The sequence below is a fragment of the Chiloscyllium plagiosum genome, unplaced genomic scaffold, assembly GCF_037043375.1.
Source record: "Chiloscyllium plagiosum isolate Xiang-an unplaced genomic scaffold, Cpla_swu_hap1 HiC_scaffold_47, whole genome shotgun sequence".
Classification (NCBI taxonomy): domain Eukaryota; kingdom Metazoa; phylum Chordata; class Chondrichthyes; order Orectolobiformes; family Hemiscylliidae; genus Chiloscyllium; species Chiloscyllium plagiosum.
This window is the reverse complement of record NW_028270185.1, coordinates 4,953,516-4,973,301: the sequence shown is the minus strand read 5'-3', so window position 1 is coordinate 4,973,301 and position 19,786 is coordinate 4,953,516. Positions and strand designations below refer to the sequence as shown.

Genomic DNA, 19,786 nt, shown 5'->3' with positions numbered 1-19,786 from the left:
GAGTGCAGGAAGACATGCCAGGAACAGCACCAGATATACCTGAAGATGAGGTGTCAACCTGGTGAAGCCACCAAACAGGACTACTTGCATGCAACATCAGCAACAAGTGATAGATAGAGCTAAGCGATCCCACAACAAACAGATCAAATCTAAGCTCTGCAGTTCTGCCACATCCAGTTGTGAATGGCAGTGGACGAGGAGGCTCCACAACTATCCCCAACCTCAACGGTGGAAGAGCCCAGCACATCAGTGCCAAAGATGAGGCTGAAGTTTTCACAGTAATCTTCAGCCAGAAGTGTCGAGTGGATTATCCATCTTGACCTCCTCCAGTGGTCCCCAGAATTACAGACACCAGTGTTCAGCCAATTCGATTCATGCCATATGATACTAAGAAATGGTTGGAGGCACTGGATACTGCAAAAGCTACAAGCCATGACAAAATTCCAGCAATTGTACTGAAGATGTGTGCTCCAGAACTTGCCGATCCTCTAGCCAAGCTGTTCCAATACAATTACAACACTGGCATCTACCTGACCATGTGGAAAATCGCCCAAGTATATTCTGTACATAAAAGGCAGGGCAAATCCAACCCAGCCAAATCCCGCCCATCAGTCTACTGTCTATCATCAGTAAAGAAATCGAAGATGTTATCAACAGTACTATCAGACAGCACCTACTCAGCAATAATCTGTTCAGTGACACCCAGTTTCAGTTTCACCTGAGCCACTCAGCTCCTGATTTCATTGTCTTGGTTCAAATATGGACAAAAGAGGTGAATTTCAGAGGTGAGGTAAGAGTGACAGCCCTTGACATCAAGGCTGTATTCAACTGAATGAGGCATCATGGAGCCCTTGCAAAATTGAAATCAATGGGTGCCAGGGGGAAAACTCTCCAGTGGTTGGAGCCATACCTGATACAGAGAAAGATGGTCGTGGCTGTTGGAGGTCAGTCAACTCAGCTCCAGAGCATCTCTGCAGGAGTTCTCAGGGTAGTGTCCTAGGCCCAACCATCTTCAGCTGATTCATCAATGACCATTATGGGCGGCACGGTGGCACAGTGGTTAGCACTGTTGCCTCACAGTGCCAGAGACCCGGGTTCAATTCCCGCCTCAGGCGACTGACTGTGTGGAGTTTGCATGTTCTCCCCGTGTCTGCGTGGGTTTCCTCCGGATGCTCCGGTTTCCTCCCACAGTCCAAAGATGTGCAGGGTCAGATGAATTGGCCATACTAAATTGCCCGTAGTGTTAGGTAAGGGGTAAATGTAGGGGTATGGGTGGGTTTTGCTTCGGCGGGTCGGTGTGGACTTGTTGGGGCGAAGGGCCTGTTTCCACACTGTAATCTAATCTAATCTAATCTCTCCATCATAAGGTCAGATGTGGTGATGTTTGCAAATGATTGCATAATGTTCAGCACCATTTGCAACTTCTCAGATACTGAAGCAGTCCATGTCCAAATGCAACAAGATCTGTACAATATCCAGGCTTGGGCTGACAAGTAGCAAATAACATTTGTGCTACACAAACGCCAGGCTATGACCATCCCCAACAAGAGACAATCTAACCACTGTCCTTTGACATTCAATGGTGTTACCATCACTGAATCCACCAATATCAATATTCTGGGAGTTTTCATCGATCAGAAACTCAACTGGACTCACTGCATAAACGCAGTGGTTACAAAAGCTGGTCAGAAGCTAGGAATACTGTGGCACATAACTCATCTCCCAAAGACTGTCCAGCTTCTACAAGACAAAATCAGGATTGTGATGGAATACTTCCCACTTGTCTGGAAGAGTGCAGCTCCAATAACACTCAAGAAGCTTGACACCATCCAGGACAAAGCAGCCCACGTGGTTGGCACTGCATCCACAAGCATCCACTCCCTCCACCACTGATGCTCAGTAGCAGCAGTGTGTACCAACTACAAGATGCACTGCAAAAATTCACCAAAGATCCTCAGACAGCATCTTGCAAACTCATGACCACTTTCATCTAGAAGGACAAGGGCAGCAGATACATGGGAACACCACCATCTTCAAGATCCCCTCTTTATGAACTAGGTCAGACCCCCTCAAAACATTTCAAGGAGGTAACCCAGACTCTAACTTTGCTAGTTGTTTAAGCAGGTGTACAGTGGATATTCCAGGAGAGACACAGCTGGCCCAACCACTTAGTTTTAAACAAAACAGAATGTATTTACATGATTACTGAATAAAACACAAACAAAACAGAATAACTTAACCTATCCGAAAACCCAACAGATATCCCAACTTAATTATGCAACAATTCCCTTAAATACCCTTGGCAAAAAAGGTAAAATCAAACACAGGGTCTTAAAGGAGAGAGATGGCAGAGGAACTCAGCATGGAATACCTTCTTCCATATAGCTGTTTCTTGGACCAGCAGCCTCAAACTGACTGGTGGCCTGCTTTCAGTGAACAGCCAGACTGCTAAAAAAAAAACGAAACCAAACCAAACCAAACCAAAGAAAAGCTGAGCTAGAAAAACTTGGGTATAGACAAGAAAACTGCAGATGCTGGAATCCAAAGTTGACAGGCAGGAGGCTAGAACAACATAGCAAGCCAGGCAGCATCAGGGGGTGGAGAGGTCGACGTTTCAGGTGTAACCCTTCTTCAGTTTTTAAGAAAGGTTACATCCGAATCGCGACTTCTCCATCTCCTGATGCTGCCTGGCTTGCTGAATTCTTCCAGCCTTCTGCCTGAGCTGGAAAAACTGACCACTTCCCTTTCATTGTATGTCCTTTTTGTAAACTTGAAAGCCTTTTGTCGGAGGCAGTTTCTGTTAGCTATAATCAAATTGGCCCTAAAATCCTTCAAACCTAGACTTTTCAGAATCGTTGCTTTTATGACCTCACTGAAGAAAAAGCGAAGGACAGTATAACCTTGTTAAAGAAGCAGCATCATCACATTCTCCAAGCCATTCACCACCCTGACATGGAAATATATCGCAGTACCTTCATGGTTGCTGGGTCAAAATCCTAGAATTCCCTCCTTAATGTTGTTGTGGGTCAACCCACAGCAGGTGAACTGCAGCAGTTTAAGAAGGCAGCTCACCACCATCTTCTTAAGGGCAACTAGGGACAGGCAATAAATGCTGGCCAGCCAACAACACCCACATCCCACAGAATGAATAAATAAATTTAAAAAAAGATATTAAAGTGCAGCTTTAATTTACAATGTGAGTTATGGAATGCACGCTAGAATGGCTTGCTTAAATCCTTTCGGAGCTTTATATGACAGTGTCACTGCCACTGCTTTCTAAATGCTCCGCTACATAGTCCTTGAGAATAGATTCAAGAATTTTCCTCATGACCAATGTTAGGCATACTAGTCTCTAAATCCCTGGTTTCTCTCTTCTTCACTTTTTGAATATTAGAGTAACATTAGCTACCCTCCAATCTGCAGGGACTGTACCAGAGTTTATAGAATCCTGGAAGATGACCACTAATGTATCCGCTATTTCTAAGAATGTATACCCTGGGATGTAGACTATCAGGTTCTGCAGATTTATTCAGCTTCAGACCCCTCAATTTTCTCAACATTTCTCTACTAATATTGACCTCCTTCAGTTCTTCCCTCTCATTAAATCATGCATTCTCCAACATTTCTGGTATCTAATTTGTGTCCTTTTTTGTGAAGACAGAACCAAAGTATGTATTCAGTTGCTCAGCCATTTCTTTGTCCTCTACTACTAATTTTCCCATTTCTATGTGTAGGGGACCTACACTTGTCTTCACCAATCTCTTTCTCTTTACATACCGACAGAAACTCTTTGTGTCAGCCTTTATGTTCCATGCAAGCTTACCTTTGTACTGTGTTTTCCCTTTCTTAATCAATCCCTTGGTCCTTCTTTGCTGAATTCTAAACTGGTTCTCAGACCTATTATTTTTCTTGGCCAATCTGAATGCCTCTTCTGTAGTATTCCAAGTAACAGTCCAGCATTGATCTACAAAGACAGGAAAGGGACCAAGCCTGGAAATCTTTTCCCCATACATTTCAAAAGAAGATAATTTAAGTTACTGTTCCAGACATGACGTTCTTTTAAACATTGTCTGTATTATTTGCTGGCAATCTAAAACGACAACGTTTGGTTTTAAGAGTATGGCTGTTTCAAACAAGTTTTTATTTTCTCCTCTTTTTTTCTTGGCCCTTTTGAGATCCTCCCATGGCATCCAGCACCACCTGCACAAGATCAGTTGTTTGGTTCCAGGTCTCCATCAGTTAGCAGGTGTTCCTGGGGTAATGGTCACTCTGCCTCTTCAGTGGATGTGGCCAATCTCTGGTTGCTGGCTTTCCTCAGCTGTATGGTTTATCTAATACATTCCTCAAACTGGAGACTGAAGGAAGGAAAAAGCAAACTCCAAGGTGTTGGGTTGGTCAGCCAAGTCACTCTCCAACTTCAGGATCTCTGGTCTTCTCCCACCCTCCTAATATAACGGCAGACGAATCCTGTCTTATATGCATAAAATGGGTTGCATCTTTGATTTTGGCCGGCAAATTAACTGAAAGGTTAGTTGGGTCATGAGACAGAAGGATTTTTGTAACTCGTGTAACTGAGTTGACATATGCACCCAACCACAATCAATCCAGAGGCATCAGAGTTAATTTCAAAAAAAAAAACCTTCTTTTAATTAATTATTCTCCTTGCAGGTGAAGCACTGGATCATCACAAGCAGAGACCTGTTGAGGACAGACATAAAGATGCACTGCTAATCTCCAAAAATCCAGGTGAAGTTTCTGTGATTTCTCTACTCACCCAGAATGAAAGTAACATTCAAACAGAAGGTCATCATTTTCAATGTATGTCACTGGCAAGGCGATTTTTGTTGCCCATAAACATTTTAATGCTCCTGAATGTCTTGTTAAGCAACTTATAAGTGCAGTTAATCACCACTGGTATGGATCATATAAATTGAGAACAGGTAAGAACAATTGATTTCCCTTCCTAAAGTTGATTCAGGAACCAGTTTAGTTTTGGCAACAAAAATACCATGTACAGTTTTACTAATTCCAGTTATGTATTTCTATTTTGAATTGAATTCAGTTATTTTATGCTGGCATGGTGGAATCTGAATTTGTATTTTACCTGGATAAATAATGCAGAAATCTGAATTACTTAGTCCAATTGCATAACAACCGTACCCAAATTTGGGTTAGTGACTCTTAGCTTTAGATCAAATGGGTGTGACAAAATAGATTTGAAGATCAACAGTGTGGCATGGTGGCTCAGTGGTTAGCACTGCTGCCTCACAGCACCAGGGACCCAGGTTCGATTCTGGCCCTCGGGCAACTGTCTGTGTGGAGTTTGCACATTCTCCCCTTGTCTATGTGGATTTTCACTGGTTGCTCTGGTATCCTTCCACAATCACAAAGATGTTAGGTGAATTGACCATGCTAAATTGCCCATAGTTTTCAGGAATGTGTGGGTTAGGTGCATTAGTCAGGGGTAAATGTAGAGTAATAGGGTAGGGAAAATGGTCTGGATGGGTTACTCTTCTGAGGCTCAGAGTGGACGTGTTGGGCCAAATGGTCTGTTTCCATACTATAGGGATTCAATGTCTACCTGGCAGGCACAAGAGATGCTGTTGCAAAGATGGTACTGTATATTGGAAACTTTGGGAGGAATTTACCCCTCCCTTGTGTCACATGAACAATGGTGTGAAAGTTGGGGCTGTGAGGGGGAGAATGAAAAAGAAATGTGATTTTTGATTAGATTATCTACAGTGTGGAAACAGGCCATTCAGCCCCACAAGTCCACACTGATCCTCTGAACATTAACCCACCTAGACTCATTTCCCTCTGACTAATGAACTTAACACTATGGGCAATTTACCTAACCTGCACATCTTTGGATTGTGGGAGGAAACCAGAGCACCCAGAGGAAACACATGCAAACATGGGGAGAATGTGCAAATTCTACACAGGCAATCATTCGAGGCAAGAACTGAACCCAGGTCCCTGGCACTGTTAGGCAGAAGTGCTAACCACTGAGCCACCGCGCCACCCTCATGTTGAGAAAAACTCCTGATTTTTCTTAAGCCACAAATCATGACTTCAGAATTTCATAATACAGCTGTTAGTACCTCTATTTTCACACATTTGCATTTCATTAAAGCCGCAATTCACCTTATGCCACTGCCAATTCTCCTCTCCTGAGAAACTACACAGCACAAATTCTTGACTTGAAAATTAGAGCAGGAACTTGGCTGCTGAAGCTTGTGGAAAACTTGTCCTGGCCATTGTACAACTGCTTCTTGATGTCCCTGTATGCTTCATGGCTACCATCCTTCTTGACCGTTCATTCATACAACTTGGCATTAATTGACCACCAGCACTTTAGCCTTTCAGTGCTTTACTTTGTTGCTCAGGGAAACATAAAAAGAATGTTTCCGCTAGGTTACTTTGCAAGCAGGGACACACAAACACCAACTCCAGATGCTTTTGAGCTTACACAGACACACATACCTTATGACCTATTGTTTACCTTCCTAGCACTTATTCATTCACTGTTTAATGAAATGGTCATTGGAGCCACAGGGACAGCAATGGAAAGGGAAATGGGAACATGAAGGAAAAGGGGAAATTCATGCATCACAGGTGGAATCTGCAAGATACTCACACTGAAACTAAATTAGAACCTTGTCAAATTGGATCGAAAGTCAACTGTGGAAGACTTCCATGAATGGTTACCCCCACCTGTAAACATACCACCTATTTCCATGATGCCCGTGCTTTAATGAATCTATACTTGGATATAGTCTGAAAATCATAAGCACCCAAATTTCCAGTAAAGGCTCCCAATTAGTGAGGCTCTTTGTTGGATGTAAATCAGGAAGTTACCATACTGAGTTCATGAGAAACAAAACACATCATGCATGTACATGAGAGATGAATATTGGAAAAGGAAATGAATACAAAGGTGAAAAGAAGATTAAAACATATAAATATTATATTTTCTCCCTCCAATTTTCTCCTCTCAAAGATGTGGCTTGATGATGGAGTGCAACTGTATAGCAATTCTATAAGCATTGAAATAAGGAATTTACTATTCATCCAATTTTAACCCATGAAGTTTTTGTCAGTCATTGATCATTAGAGACCAATGAGGAATGGTATCCTATCTTCTTGCTTCTTTCCCTCTCCTTGAGTCAAGGTTGTTTCACCTAAAATGGAACAATTTGTTAAGCAAAGACTGGGGATTGAACCTGGGATTGTTCTACATGTGTAAAGCTTAATAAAATATTGGATAATAATAATAAGCAATGTAGATGCCTTATCCTGTTTCAATATTTTCCTTTGTTCAGAACTGACATATCCAGCCCTATGGTTTCTATTCACTAGAGATGCCAAATCAAACCGCAGTGCCAAGCTAGGTAAGTGAGTCCAATGATTGCCAACTCTTCCTTACGATCACAGGGTGTTGTATATGCTACCATTTAAAACAAGTAATACATCCCAAGGTACCTCTCAAGTAAGGAGGTTGGAGGGAGATGGGGGACATTTGAATTTAGCAGGAATCAGAGGAAGTGTATCATAATAAATAGCATTTTAAAAGAATGATTTGCTTTTATGTATTTTGCAGCCATTAAGACTCAAATTTCTCAAAGCAATTCACATACAAATTATTAGTTATCCATGCCAAAATAGCTAGCATTTTGGGCAGAATAATGTATCAGAAATAATGCTAATTTGCTTAGTTTTTATTCAGGACTCATGTATGAAAACAGACTAGACCAGTTGGGACTATATTCACTGGAGTTTAGAAAATGAAGGAGATCTCATAGAAACCTATAAAATTCTAACATGATCAGACAATGTAAATGCAGGAAGGATGTTCTCAATGACCAGAGAGTTCAGAACCAGGCGTCATATTTTAAGAATACAGGCTTAGGGTAAGGCCATTTAGGACTGAGATGAAGAGAAATTTCTTCACCCAGACAGTGGTGAACCTGTGGAAATCTCTGCCACAGAAAATAGTTGAGACCAAGACATTCAATGTTTTCAGGAAGGAGTTAGATATAGTTCTAAGGGCTAAAGGGATCAAAGGATATTGTAAAAAGCAGGAAAGGGTTAGATGATCAATTATGACCATGCTGAATGGCAGAGTAGGTTTGAATGGCCAAATGCCTACTTTTTCTCCCATTTTCTGTTTTTATCTATGCTCCTTTAATTCTGTTTCTTGTGGTCATCAATTTTAATTGTTTCACCACTGGTGCCATGCCTTCAGTTGCCTGGGCTCCAAGCTCTGAAATTAACTTCCTAAACATCGCCAACTCCCTAATTCACTTTCCTCCTTTAAGATGCTCCTTAAAACCTATGTTTTTGACTGAGCTTTTGCACCTCTAACTGATTATCTCCTTATATGGCTTAGCATCATACTTTGTTGTATAATGCTCTGTGAAACAACATGGGATGTTTCATTAAATATGTTATATAAATATAAGCTGTCATTGTTGAAAGCTTAATTGTTTACTTCTAACTACTGTGTCCCAAGATCTAATTGCCCCTTTCCCTGTCCCTTACCATCTAATTGTGTCATAAGACTGATACTTATAGAAATTAATCGACGCATCACTCAAATATTCTTTATTTTATTTCGTTTGGAAGCATTCTGAAAACACAGTCTGTGATGTCTACATAATAAATTACCCTGCTGATATCTAAACATTAATGGGCCACTGATGCTTGGATGAGTTCCTGGAGGACAAGTAAATCTCAGCATGAGTAATGGGATGGGGTCAGAAGAGTGAAGAGAAATGAAAAGGTCATAATAAACGTTTTTAATGGTGGCTTAAAGTGTCATTTTAAACTCTAAGTTTTCTTCCCTCATTAGACCAGCCAGTGTCATGTGACCAGGAACGTCGATCTGCCATCGAAGAAGCAAAACAGCATCAGTACGAGGGAGCCTTTGTTCCACAGTGCAGCTCAAATGGATTATACAAACAGGTGCAGTGCCACCAAGCTACTGGATACTGTTGGTGTGTTCGAGTTGATTCAGGACATCCGATCCAAGGCACAACTGCACGGTGAGCGCTACACTAGATAAACAGGACTAAGACAAACTTCAAATGGCAGTAGTCTTACTGAGATTGGCAGTGTGTCAAGGATGAGGCAGTATGAATACATCATAAAAGGAAGATCAAAGATCAAACTTTTGTAGAAGTTTATTCTCCTTTTAATCAGCATTATATCTGAGTTGAGGGAAAATAGTTGCAAATATAAAAGTCTGAGAATAAATGTTTCTAAGTATTGAAATCCATAAATTATCTCCATTCTATAATTCTAATTCCAGGAGAATGAATTATGTTGTTTGAAATTCAATCTCTCATCCAAGTGAAAAGGTGCACCTCCTCCATTGCAGGCCTCAGGTGAAATACCCAGTGAGTTTACAGTTTGCTCCTTTAAAAATCTCCCCGAGACATACTTTATTGATGTCATATCCTAATTGTCTCATTATGTGGTTCAGTGTCAGATTTTATCATTGCATTCCCATGAAGCAACTTGATGTTTAACTAAAGCTTAGGCAATGTTGTGTAAGTTGTTCCTATTAAGGTCACATACTTAGTTTCAAGACAACCACTGATCTGCAGTTATTCTCTCCAATTTCAAAATCATCATGGAAGAAACAGCTGGGTCAATATTATTTACAAAGAAGTTTTGTTTTGGGAGGAACAGCCACTAGTAACAAGAATAGCATGCAGTACAATATGCCATAAGAGGAGTGCAATTTGTTTTACTCACTTATGGGATGTGGGTGTCAATGGCAAGGCCAGTATTTATTATACATCTGTAATTGCTTTTCAGAAGGTGCTGATGATGCTTTTTTACTTTCATAATTTTTTTGCAAAAGCAGGACACCATATCTTTACTGGATGATTTATCCGTTGGTTAAAAGTGCAGATTCACAGCTTTATTTGAGTCTCAGGAATCAGAAAGAAATGAGTTGAACAGCTCAAAATAGAAAAGAATTACATTGAAATATGAGCAGCAGAATCTAGCAGGCACCTTAAAATCTGAAGCTTTTGAAATTAATATTTAAACCAGAGGATTTCAACTTACTCTCCCATTCTTTGCAGTAACCAGACACCTGATTGTGGCAGTGCTGGAAGGTCAAAAATCTCTGAGATGGCTCCCCTTTTCAGAGATAGGAAACTCCAAGGTTTGTAATTTAGAAATTAGTATGACTATGACAAAAGAATAAAGTATTAATAGATGATTGCCTGCATGATATTTTTACAAAAGTGTCATGATGATAACAGAGATGCATGAGCCATTGGTAAGCCAACCTCTGGAGATATCGATAATATGACAACATTAACTTTGACATTCCTTTACCTGTGTCAGTATAGCTCAATGGTTGTACTTCTGCTTCAGTTATCAGATTGTGTGTTCAAGCTCTTCCTCAAGGATTTGAGTTCTTAATCTAGTTTGATATTCCAGGAAGGATGGTGCTGAGTTTCAATTAAGATATTAAAATGGATTCCCAATTTAGTTGATGTAAAATAACTCCTGCTATATTCCTAATGTGAATATGCCATGGCTTTAAGAGGTTGTTTCGGCCTTTTTTTAAAAAACAGACAGATTGAAGGAGAAGTGCAGAGCAGTGTGTAAGAGAATAAATAGCTTGGGATGCCTTGAGTTTTTTTTGAGAGTTGGAAAATTAGAAGCAGCCTGAGTGGGTGTGGTCGAGCTTTGGTACCAGGGATCTTTGGTTTAGGTTTTAACAGAAGTTGCTGGGGTTGTGAAAAACTTGCCACATCTGTCTTTGCTACACCTAAAAACTAAAGTTATCTCTCTCAGAATTGTCTTTTGATGTTCTTCCTTGCACATGACAACGAAACTAATTCATTCATTAATTCCAGGATTGGAGAACTGCATATAAGGCAAACTGTTTTCTGAATTTGCCTTTTGCCAAAGCTGTGTGTTACTATATTGGAACAGTTAATTTTGTATTACTATTACTAGTAATAGTAATTGTTCTGTTAAGTTTTCCAATAGAGTTGTTATTCCAATTCCTTTTCTCTTTTGTTGTATTTTAACTGTTGTGGATGAATGAAATGTGTTTTGCTTTAAATCTAGTAGTTTAACCAATTAAATTGCAACTGAATGCAACACCTTACATTTACCTTTAAAACATGAAAAAAAATAGTGTTTAAACTATCTTCTGAATAGATTGAGGGGGTTTCGTCTGGTCCATAACACTAAAGAATACCAAGTTTTCCTGGTATTGCGGCAAAGGCTTGTCCCCTTATCAATGCCATTAAAATTAGATTAATTAGATTAACTGGTCATATCATTTGCTGTTTGTGGGATCTCATTTTATTCTTATTACCTGCTGTGTTTGTTTAGTTGGAATGAAGGGAAGACAATCTAAAACATGTTGGTATTGGATGTAGGTTTGCTCATTGAGCTGGAAGGTTCATTTCCAGACATTTCATCACCATACTAGGTAACATCTGCAGTGGGCCTCCGAGCAAAGCACTGTTGATAATTCCTGCTTTTTATTTATATGATTGGATTTCTTTGGGTTGGTGATGTCATTTCCTGTGGTGACATCATTTCCTGTTCTTTTTCTCAGGGGTTGGTAGATGGGGTCTAATTCGATATGTTTGTTGATAGAGTTCCGGTTGGAATGCCATGCTTCTAGGAATTTTCATTCATGTCTCTGTTTGGCTTGCCCTAGGATGGATGTGTTGTCCCAGTCGAAGTGGTGTCCTTCCTTACCTGAATGTAAGGATACTTGTGAGAGAGGGTCATATTGTTTTGTGGCTAGTTGATGTTCATGTATTCTGGTGGCTAGTTTTCTGCCTGTTTGTCTAATGTAGTGTTTGTTACAGTCCTTGCATGGTATTTTGTAAATGACATTAGCTTTGCTTATTATCTGTATAGGCTCTTTCAAATTCATTAACTGCTGTTTTAGTGTGCTTGTGGGTTTGTGGGCTACCATGATGCCAATTGTTATCCTACCTGCAGACAAAGGACGCTTGACAGTCATTCTAAATCGAAGAAACTACATTGAAAAAAACGAACACACTAATTACAGATACCAACACTTACCAACAAATGACGGTAGACACAACCCCACAATTTAAAAAACTGAATCACAGCCCTACTCAAAGAACTTCAGAAATCTGGAGAAATAAATAAGACCGACTTCCAAAAAAATGAAACCACATAGATCCAACACACTGCGCTTCTACGGATTACCCAAAATTTACAAATCAGGAACCCCCTCAGACTCATAGTGTTCCTACCTGGAACACCAACCTACAGGTTGGCCAAGGAGCTACATGAAAGACTAAAACACTTAGTAGAAGACTCACGCCACTCCATCCACTCCACACAAGAATTCCTGAAGACCATCAAAGACACTAAGATAGAAGAGGATGAAATAATGGTCTCCTTTGATACAACAGCCTTGTTTACATCAATCAACATTTACCTGGCCAAGGAAATACTGACTACATTATTAGAAAACCCAAAGACACATACACCAAACACCAGTACTCCATCAGCAAGGGCAGTATCGTGAAGCTAGTGGACCTATGCCTTACCATAAACTTCACCTTTAACAACAAAACTTACAGACAAACTAACTGAACACCCATAGGATCTCCAATATCAGGGTTCTTAGCAGAGGCAGTAATGCAGAGACTCGAACAAACAGTTCTGCCAACAATCCAACCCAAACTTTGGGACCACTACTTGGATGATACCTTTGTCATCACTAAACGAAACAAATTAGAGGAAACTTTCAAGACCATCAGTAATACCCTTACTGGCATAAAATTCACTAAAGAGGAGGAAAACAACAGCAAACTGTCATTCCTAGATGTCACAGCAGAGAGAACAGCCAATGGGGAGCTTCAAACCAGCTTCTACAGGAAAACAACACATATGGACCAAACATTGAACTACAGAAGCAATCATCCCAACATCCACAATCGAAGCTGCGTAGAACATTATTCCAATGAGCCACTACACACTGCAGCACAGAGGAACTACACAGAGCAGAGGAAAATCACCTATACAGTGTATTCAAAAAGAACGGGTACCCAATGAACACAGTCCACAGATTTCTCAGCAACAAACTCAAACAAGCAGACAAAACATGTCCAGAAACCCTAGCCACTCTCCCTTAAATCAAAGACATCTCGGAAATGACTGCCATACTACTCGGACCTCTTGGCATCATGGTAGCCCACAAACCCACCAACACAATAAAACAGCAGCTAATGAACTTAAAAGAGCCCATATAGACAACAAGCAAAACTGATGTTATTTACAAAATACGTTGCAAGGACTGTAACAAACACTACATTGGACAAACAGGCAGAAAACTAGCCACCAGGAAACATGAACATCAACTAGCCATAAAACGACATGACCCTCTCTCACTCATATTCTTACATACAGATAAGGAAGGACACCACTTTGAATGGGACAATTCATCCATCCTACAACAAGCCAAACAGAGACACGCATAAGAATTCCTAGAAGTATGGCATTCCAACCAGAAACTCTATCAACAAATACATCAAGTTAGACCCCATCTACCACCCCCTGAGAAAAAGAGCTGGAAATAACATCACTACAGGAAGTGATGTCACAACAGGAAATGACATCACCAACCCAAAGAAATCCAATCATATAAATAAAAAGCAGGAATTATCAACAGTGCTTCGCTTGGAGGCCCACTGAAGATGTTACCTAGTATGGTGATGAAACATCTGGAAATGAGCCTTCCAGCTCAGTGAGCAAACATACATCCAGAACCTCAGCCTGAGCTATAAATCTTCTCAAAACTCGCTAACATGTTGGTATGAATCACTAATCTTTATTATGTTTCAGGTTGTCCTGGTGGAAAGAAGACTGAATTTGTGGCAGGATTACTAAAGTCCCTCATCATGGACATGGACCAGTTTGGTTACCATCCAACATGGAGAAGGTATACTTCAACTATTTTAAGGCTTAAAGGGGAAAGCATGTAGCTTTCATTATGCCCTGGTACCCTGTACAACTACAAAAAGTTCTCACTTTATTGTTTACTGCTATTGAATAAATGTTACTGGAATGGCTGCTAAACTAGTATATTTTATGATATAGTAAATTCAAGCTGTGCAACTGAATGCTGCTTTGGCAATTGGAATAAACTCTCCTAATTATTGGGTTCTATGTGAAAATAATTCAGTCTAATCTACAGCCTATAAGTGTGATTTTATAGTACAAAACATCTCCCTAATTCAGGATAAATTCTTGTTAAACTAATAACTTCAATCATACAGTACATGGCATAAGAATAAATGGTGTAGGAAGTGGAAATGTTGCACTCATATAATTGGTTGCACTTTGCAAATGGATTATATTTGAAGTGTTTCATTGGAAAACTGCAGGAATTTCTTCCAACACATATTTTATCTTGGAGTTCTTGAAACTGACAGCTGATATCATTTCTTGGCAATCCCTCTGAAAATTAATTTTCAACCAAAGGACGGGAAAATGCTTCATTCCTCAGTTCTGACATTTCAAACTTTGGTAAGCTCTGATGAGATGTTCCAGACAGTTGACAGTGCCATTGAAGTAATTCTGCACTCTCTCTGGTTGTTCTTTCTTTATGTATTTGCAAAGTTCCTCTCAACTGCTCTTGTTCTGCCAATGTAACTTCACTGAAAGCATACTTCAAATTGGATTTGCATAGGATACTATCATATTCAATATTATCCTTATCTGGAGGTATTACAAGATATTGTAATTCCTGCTTTACCTTTAACAAATGTTCAAGGAGTTGGACACACTTGAACATATCTGGGTAATACACTGTTGGACTGTCAATGAGATAATAAAACAGATTCGCTTCAATGCAGTACTCTGTAGGTACCAATTGTATTTGAGGACTCCTTCAATGAATAGCAAGCATGTTGTCTGAATCATTTACACTGCCTTCAGCAAGATTAGATTAAAACACCTAAACTTTAGTGTGTTGTATCTTTACAAGTTTCATTAAGTAGGACAAAAAAGGGCAACATGTCCAAAAGCATAGTACGTAGTCATTCAAAAATTATAATTTAATTGTTAAAGTTAGTTGTTACAAATGTGGTGCATGCTTTTGCTATTTTATTGCAAAAAGAGTTATTCTACAGTGAAGTCCAATTCACATTGTTATTTCTTCCTCACACTTTCTACATTATTATTTTAAAGTTGAGAAATGAGAAAGAACGACAAAGCTGAAAAGAAGAGGAAGTACAGAGATATCATAGTGGATGTCTAGATATGGGACTAATATTCAAGCATGAACAGGAATATGCTTTTAATTAATTTATTGTAAGGAGATGAGCGTCAGTGACAAGCCAGCATTTATTGCCCATTCCTAATTATGCCTACAAAGGGTAATGGTGGGTTTTTTTAATGAACCACTGCAGTCTGTGTGGTGAGGGTATTCCCATAATAACATAAGGTTCTGGGATTGTGACCCAGCAACAGTTGAGTACTGAGAGCAATCTGGATGCCTGATTAAGATTAGGTCCTTTTTTCATTTGGCAAGAATCAGATTTGGGATATGCTGCTTTGCATACCATTGTATAAGTGACAGCCAATACACAAATGTCTTCTACTTCTCTGCAGAGTTTCTGAAGGATCTACTAGTTTCCTGTTGGAGGATCGTGCTATTCGCTGGTATTTTGGGAGACTTGACAAGGACTTCAACAACGAGATCTCTGAGAAAGAGCTGAGGCCCTTTAAAGTTTACCTGAGGAAGAATGCCAAGCCAAAGAAGTGCACAAGAAAGTTTATAGAATACTGTGACCTTAACAGCAGCAAGTCCATTTCATTGCACGAGCTGAAGGGATGCTTGGGGTTCATCAAAAGCAGAAGTAGGCCTTTGTTTTAATGACTTTTTGTCTTCACATTTATCAAAGTGAAGATGTTCGTGCAGAAATATGGGGAGTAAGTACAGTATAGAAGTTATGTGACTGAATTAATAACCCAGAAGTCTATATGTTAATTTGGTGGATTGGAGTCTATTTTGCTTCTTTGACTATTGTAACCACCTTCCCAAACTCACCTGTTACCAAAGCAAAATAGGAAATGTCTGGAGAAACTCAGCAGGCCTGGGTGTATCTGTGGCGAGAAAGCAGAGTTAAAGTTTCGACTCCAGTGACCTTTGTTCTGAACTCAGTTCTAATGTTACCTCTGCTTTCTCTCTGCAGATGCTGCCAGATCTGCTGAGTATCTCCAGCAATTTCTGTTTTTGTTCTGGATTTCCAGCATATGCAGTTCTTTGGTTTTTTTTTGTTCATCGGTTACCAAGTTTATCAACTGCATTAAGAATATATATTGTATATAGACTGGTACAATGCCTGACTTGACCAATATCACTGTCATAAACTGAGTGTCTATCGTCATCTCAAAATGCTTTTACAATGAGTGTATTGGCTGACACAATATTCTGGAAGTACCACAGAGACTGTGTAATGAATATCAAGGTCACTACAATGAAGGTCTGTTTTTGACCAATTGCTTCATTTTGTTGATAGTTATGGATCTATTTTATTAATAAATCTTCTCAGCTATCTGCTGTTAACCTCCATATTGCATGATTGAAGCAAAGGGCTCTTCACTTCAGCAACATTTTACATTGGCCATGTTTTATATTGTTTCAGAGTTTTGAGTTTATTTGCTTACAAATTTTCACTGGACAGCACTGCTTAACATCAGCAGAGGGCAGTTTGCAAATATTTGCATTTTGTCCTGTGACTTCTCAGTGTAAACCAAGAATTATGCTGAAGCATGGTTTGGAAAGATCTTCAGAGGGATCAAGATCCATTTCTGTGACCTTTTATTCTGTTTACAGCTACATATACAATCTACTGTGAGCGGTTGTGGTTTGGGAACTTCAAATTCGTAAACAACATACCGAGACAAAGGAAGTTGGTTAGCTCAGTTGGTTGAATGCCTAGTTTGCAATGCTGAGTGACACCAACAAGTGTGAGTTAAATTCCTGTAATGGCTGAGATCACCATGAAGGTCCACCTTCTCAGTTTTGTCTGAAGCATGGTAACTCTCAGGTTAAAGTCACCACCAGTTGTCTTTCTCTAACGAGAGTGCAACCGTACAGTACTCTGGAACTATTGCAGTTTTACCCTTACCTGTACAAAACAGATGCCGAAGAGTATCTCTGGAACAGAGATATATGTACTCCCCCACACTCTTATTTATATGCTGACAGAAAACACAAAGTCCACCCCTCCCCCCACATACATAGTCCCACATCTTGCATCCATAAAGATTACTGATGACATCCAATAAGAACTTGATAAGGATTCAACCAGACTGTGCTTGCAAAGTTCCCAATAGTGTGTTTCTGTAATTGGACAACATTTACTGGATAATCCTTACTGTACAACAATTACACTGACAACCAATTTAGGATTTTCAGTTGGTTTACAGTGTGGGGCATTTATGCTTACCAGAGGCTATGTCTCAACTATGTATACAGGTCTCTGTTCTTTACACAACAAAAAAACATGTACATACGTTGCACCTGTTTCAACTCAACAAAATAGGTGATAGCTATTTGCTTGTTCATTTCACAATCAGTGTCAACCTGTTCAATTTATCTTTTAAACAAAGCTTGGCAGTTAACTGTCATAGAGTCATTGAGTCTAGAGATGTACAGCATGGAAACAGCCCCTTCGGTCCAACCTGTCCATGCCGACCAGATATCCCAACCCAATCTAGTCCCACCTGCCAGCACCCGGCCCATATCCCTCCAAACTCTTCCTATTCATATACCAATCCAAATGCCTCTTAAATGTTGCAATTGTACCAGCTTCCACCACATCATCTGGCAGCTCATTCCATATACGTACCACCCTCTGCGTGAAAAAGTTGCCTCTTAGGTCTCGTTTATATCTTTCCCCTCTCACCCTAAACCTATGCCCTCAAGTTCTGGACTCCCCGACCCCAGGGAAAAGACTTTGTCTATTTATCCTATCCATGCCCCTCATAATTTTGTACACCTCTATAAGGTCACCCCTCAGCTTCCGACGGTCCAGGGAAAACAGCCCCAGCCTGTTCAGCCTCTCCCTGTAGCTCAAATCCTCCAACCCTGGCAACATCCTTGTAAATCTTTTCTGAACCCTTTCAAGTTTCACAACATCTTTCCGATAGGAAGGAGACCAGAATTGCACGCAATATTCCAACAGTGGCCTAACCAATGTCCTGTACATCCGCAACATAACCTCCCAACTCCTGTACTCAAAACTCTGACCAGTAAAGGAAAGCATACCAAATGCCTTCTTCACTATCCTATCTACCTGCAACTCCACTTTCAAGGAGCTATGAACCTGCACTCCAAGGTCTCTTTGTTGAGCAACACTCTGTAGGACCGTACCATTAAGTATATAAGTCCTGCTAAGATTCATTTTCCCAAAATGCAACACCTCGCATTTATCTGAATTAAACTCCATCTGCCACTTCTCAGCCTATTGGCCCATCTAGTCCAGATCCTGTTGTAATCTGAGGTAACCCTCTTTGCTGTCCACTACACCTCCAATTTTGATGACATCTGCAAACTAACTGTACCTCTTATGCTCGCATCCAAATCATTTATGTAAATGACAAAATGTAGAGGACCCAGCACCGATCCTTGCGGCATTCCACTGGTCACAGGCCTCCAGTCTGAAAAACAACCCTCCACCACCATCCTCTGTCTTCTACCTTTGAGCCAGTTCTGTATCCAAATGGCTAGTTCTCCCTGTATTCCATGAAATCTAACCTTGCTAATCAGTCTCCCATGGGGAATCTTGTCAAATGCCTTACTGAAATTCATATAGATCACATCTACTGCTCTGCCCTCATCAATCTTCTTTGTTACTTCTTCAAAAAACTCAATCAAGTTTGTGAGACATGATTTCCCACTCACAAAGCCATGTTGACTATCCCTAATCAGTCCTTGCCTTTCCAAATACATGTACACCCTGTCCCTCAGGACTCCCTCCAACAACTTGCCCATCACTGGAGTCAGGCTCACTGGTCTATAGTTTCCTGGTTTGTCTTTACCGCCTTCTTAAACAGTGGCACCACGTTTGCCAACCTCCAGTCTTCCGGCACCTCACCTGTGACTATCGATGATAACAAATATCTCAGCAAGAGGCCCAGCAATCACTTCTGTAGCTTCCCACAGAGTTCTCGGGTACACCTGATCAGGTCCTGGGAATTTATCCACCTTTAACCGTTTCAAGACATCCAGCACTTCCTCCTCTGTAATCTGGACATTTTGCAAGATGTCACCATCTATTTCCCTACAGTCTACATCTTCCATATCCTTTTCCACAGTAAATACTGATACAAAATATTCATTTAGCTTCTCCCCCATGTGGCTCCATACAAAGGCCGCTTTGCTGATCTTTGAGGGTGAGCTGAAACTTTATTGCTGGAACAGCACAGCAGGTCAGGCAGCATCTAGGGAACAGAAGATTCGACGTTTCGGGCACATGCCCTTCTTCAGGAATTCTTTGAGGGGCCCTATTCTCTCCCTAGTTACCCTTTTGTCTTTAATATATTTGTAAAAACCCTTTGAATTCTCCTTAATTCTATTTGCCAAAGCTATCTCATGTCCCCGTTTTGCCCTCCTGATTTCCCTCTTAAGTATACTCCTACTTCCTTTATACTCTTCTAAGGATTCACTCGATCTATCCTGTCTATACCTGACATATGCTTCCTTCTTTTTCTTAACCAAACCCTCAATTTCTTTCGTCATCCAGCATTC

General features: G+C 40.3%; 1 protein-coding gene across 4 annotated transcripts in view; it reads left to right on the top strand.

The window, feature by feature from the left end:
* Nucleotides 1-19,449, top strand: part of LOC122542753 (SPARC-related modular calcium-binding protein 1-like) — a 100,486-nt gene extending 81,037 nt beyond the window's left edge. For 2 of the 4 annotated variants that reach the window (XM_087984122.1, XM_087984120.1), the window contains 6 exons: nt 4,669-4,746; nt 7,323-7,391; nt 8,852-9,044; nt 10,095-10,177; nt 13,870-13,966; nt 15,640-19,448. In XM_087984122.1, coding sequence (XP_087840248.1) covers nt 4,669-4,746; nt 7,323-7,391; nt 8,852-9,044; nt 10,095-10,177; nt 13,870-13,966; nt 15,640-15,904 — 785 coding nt within the window. In that variant the 3' untranslated portion in view covers nt 15,905-19,448. Of the gene's footprint in view, nt 1-4,668; nt 4,747-7,322; nt 7,392-8,851; nt 9,045-10,094; nt 10,178-13,869; nt 13,967-15,639 lie in introns of all 4 variants that reach the window. The other 2 variants (XM_087984121.1, XM_043680754.2) reach the window with 2 other exon arrangements.
* Nucleotides 19,450-19,786: the final 337 nt, after the last annotated feature.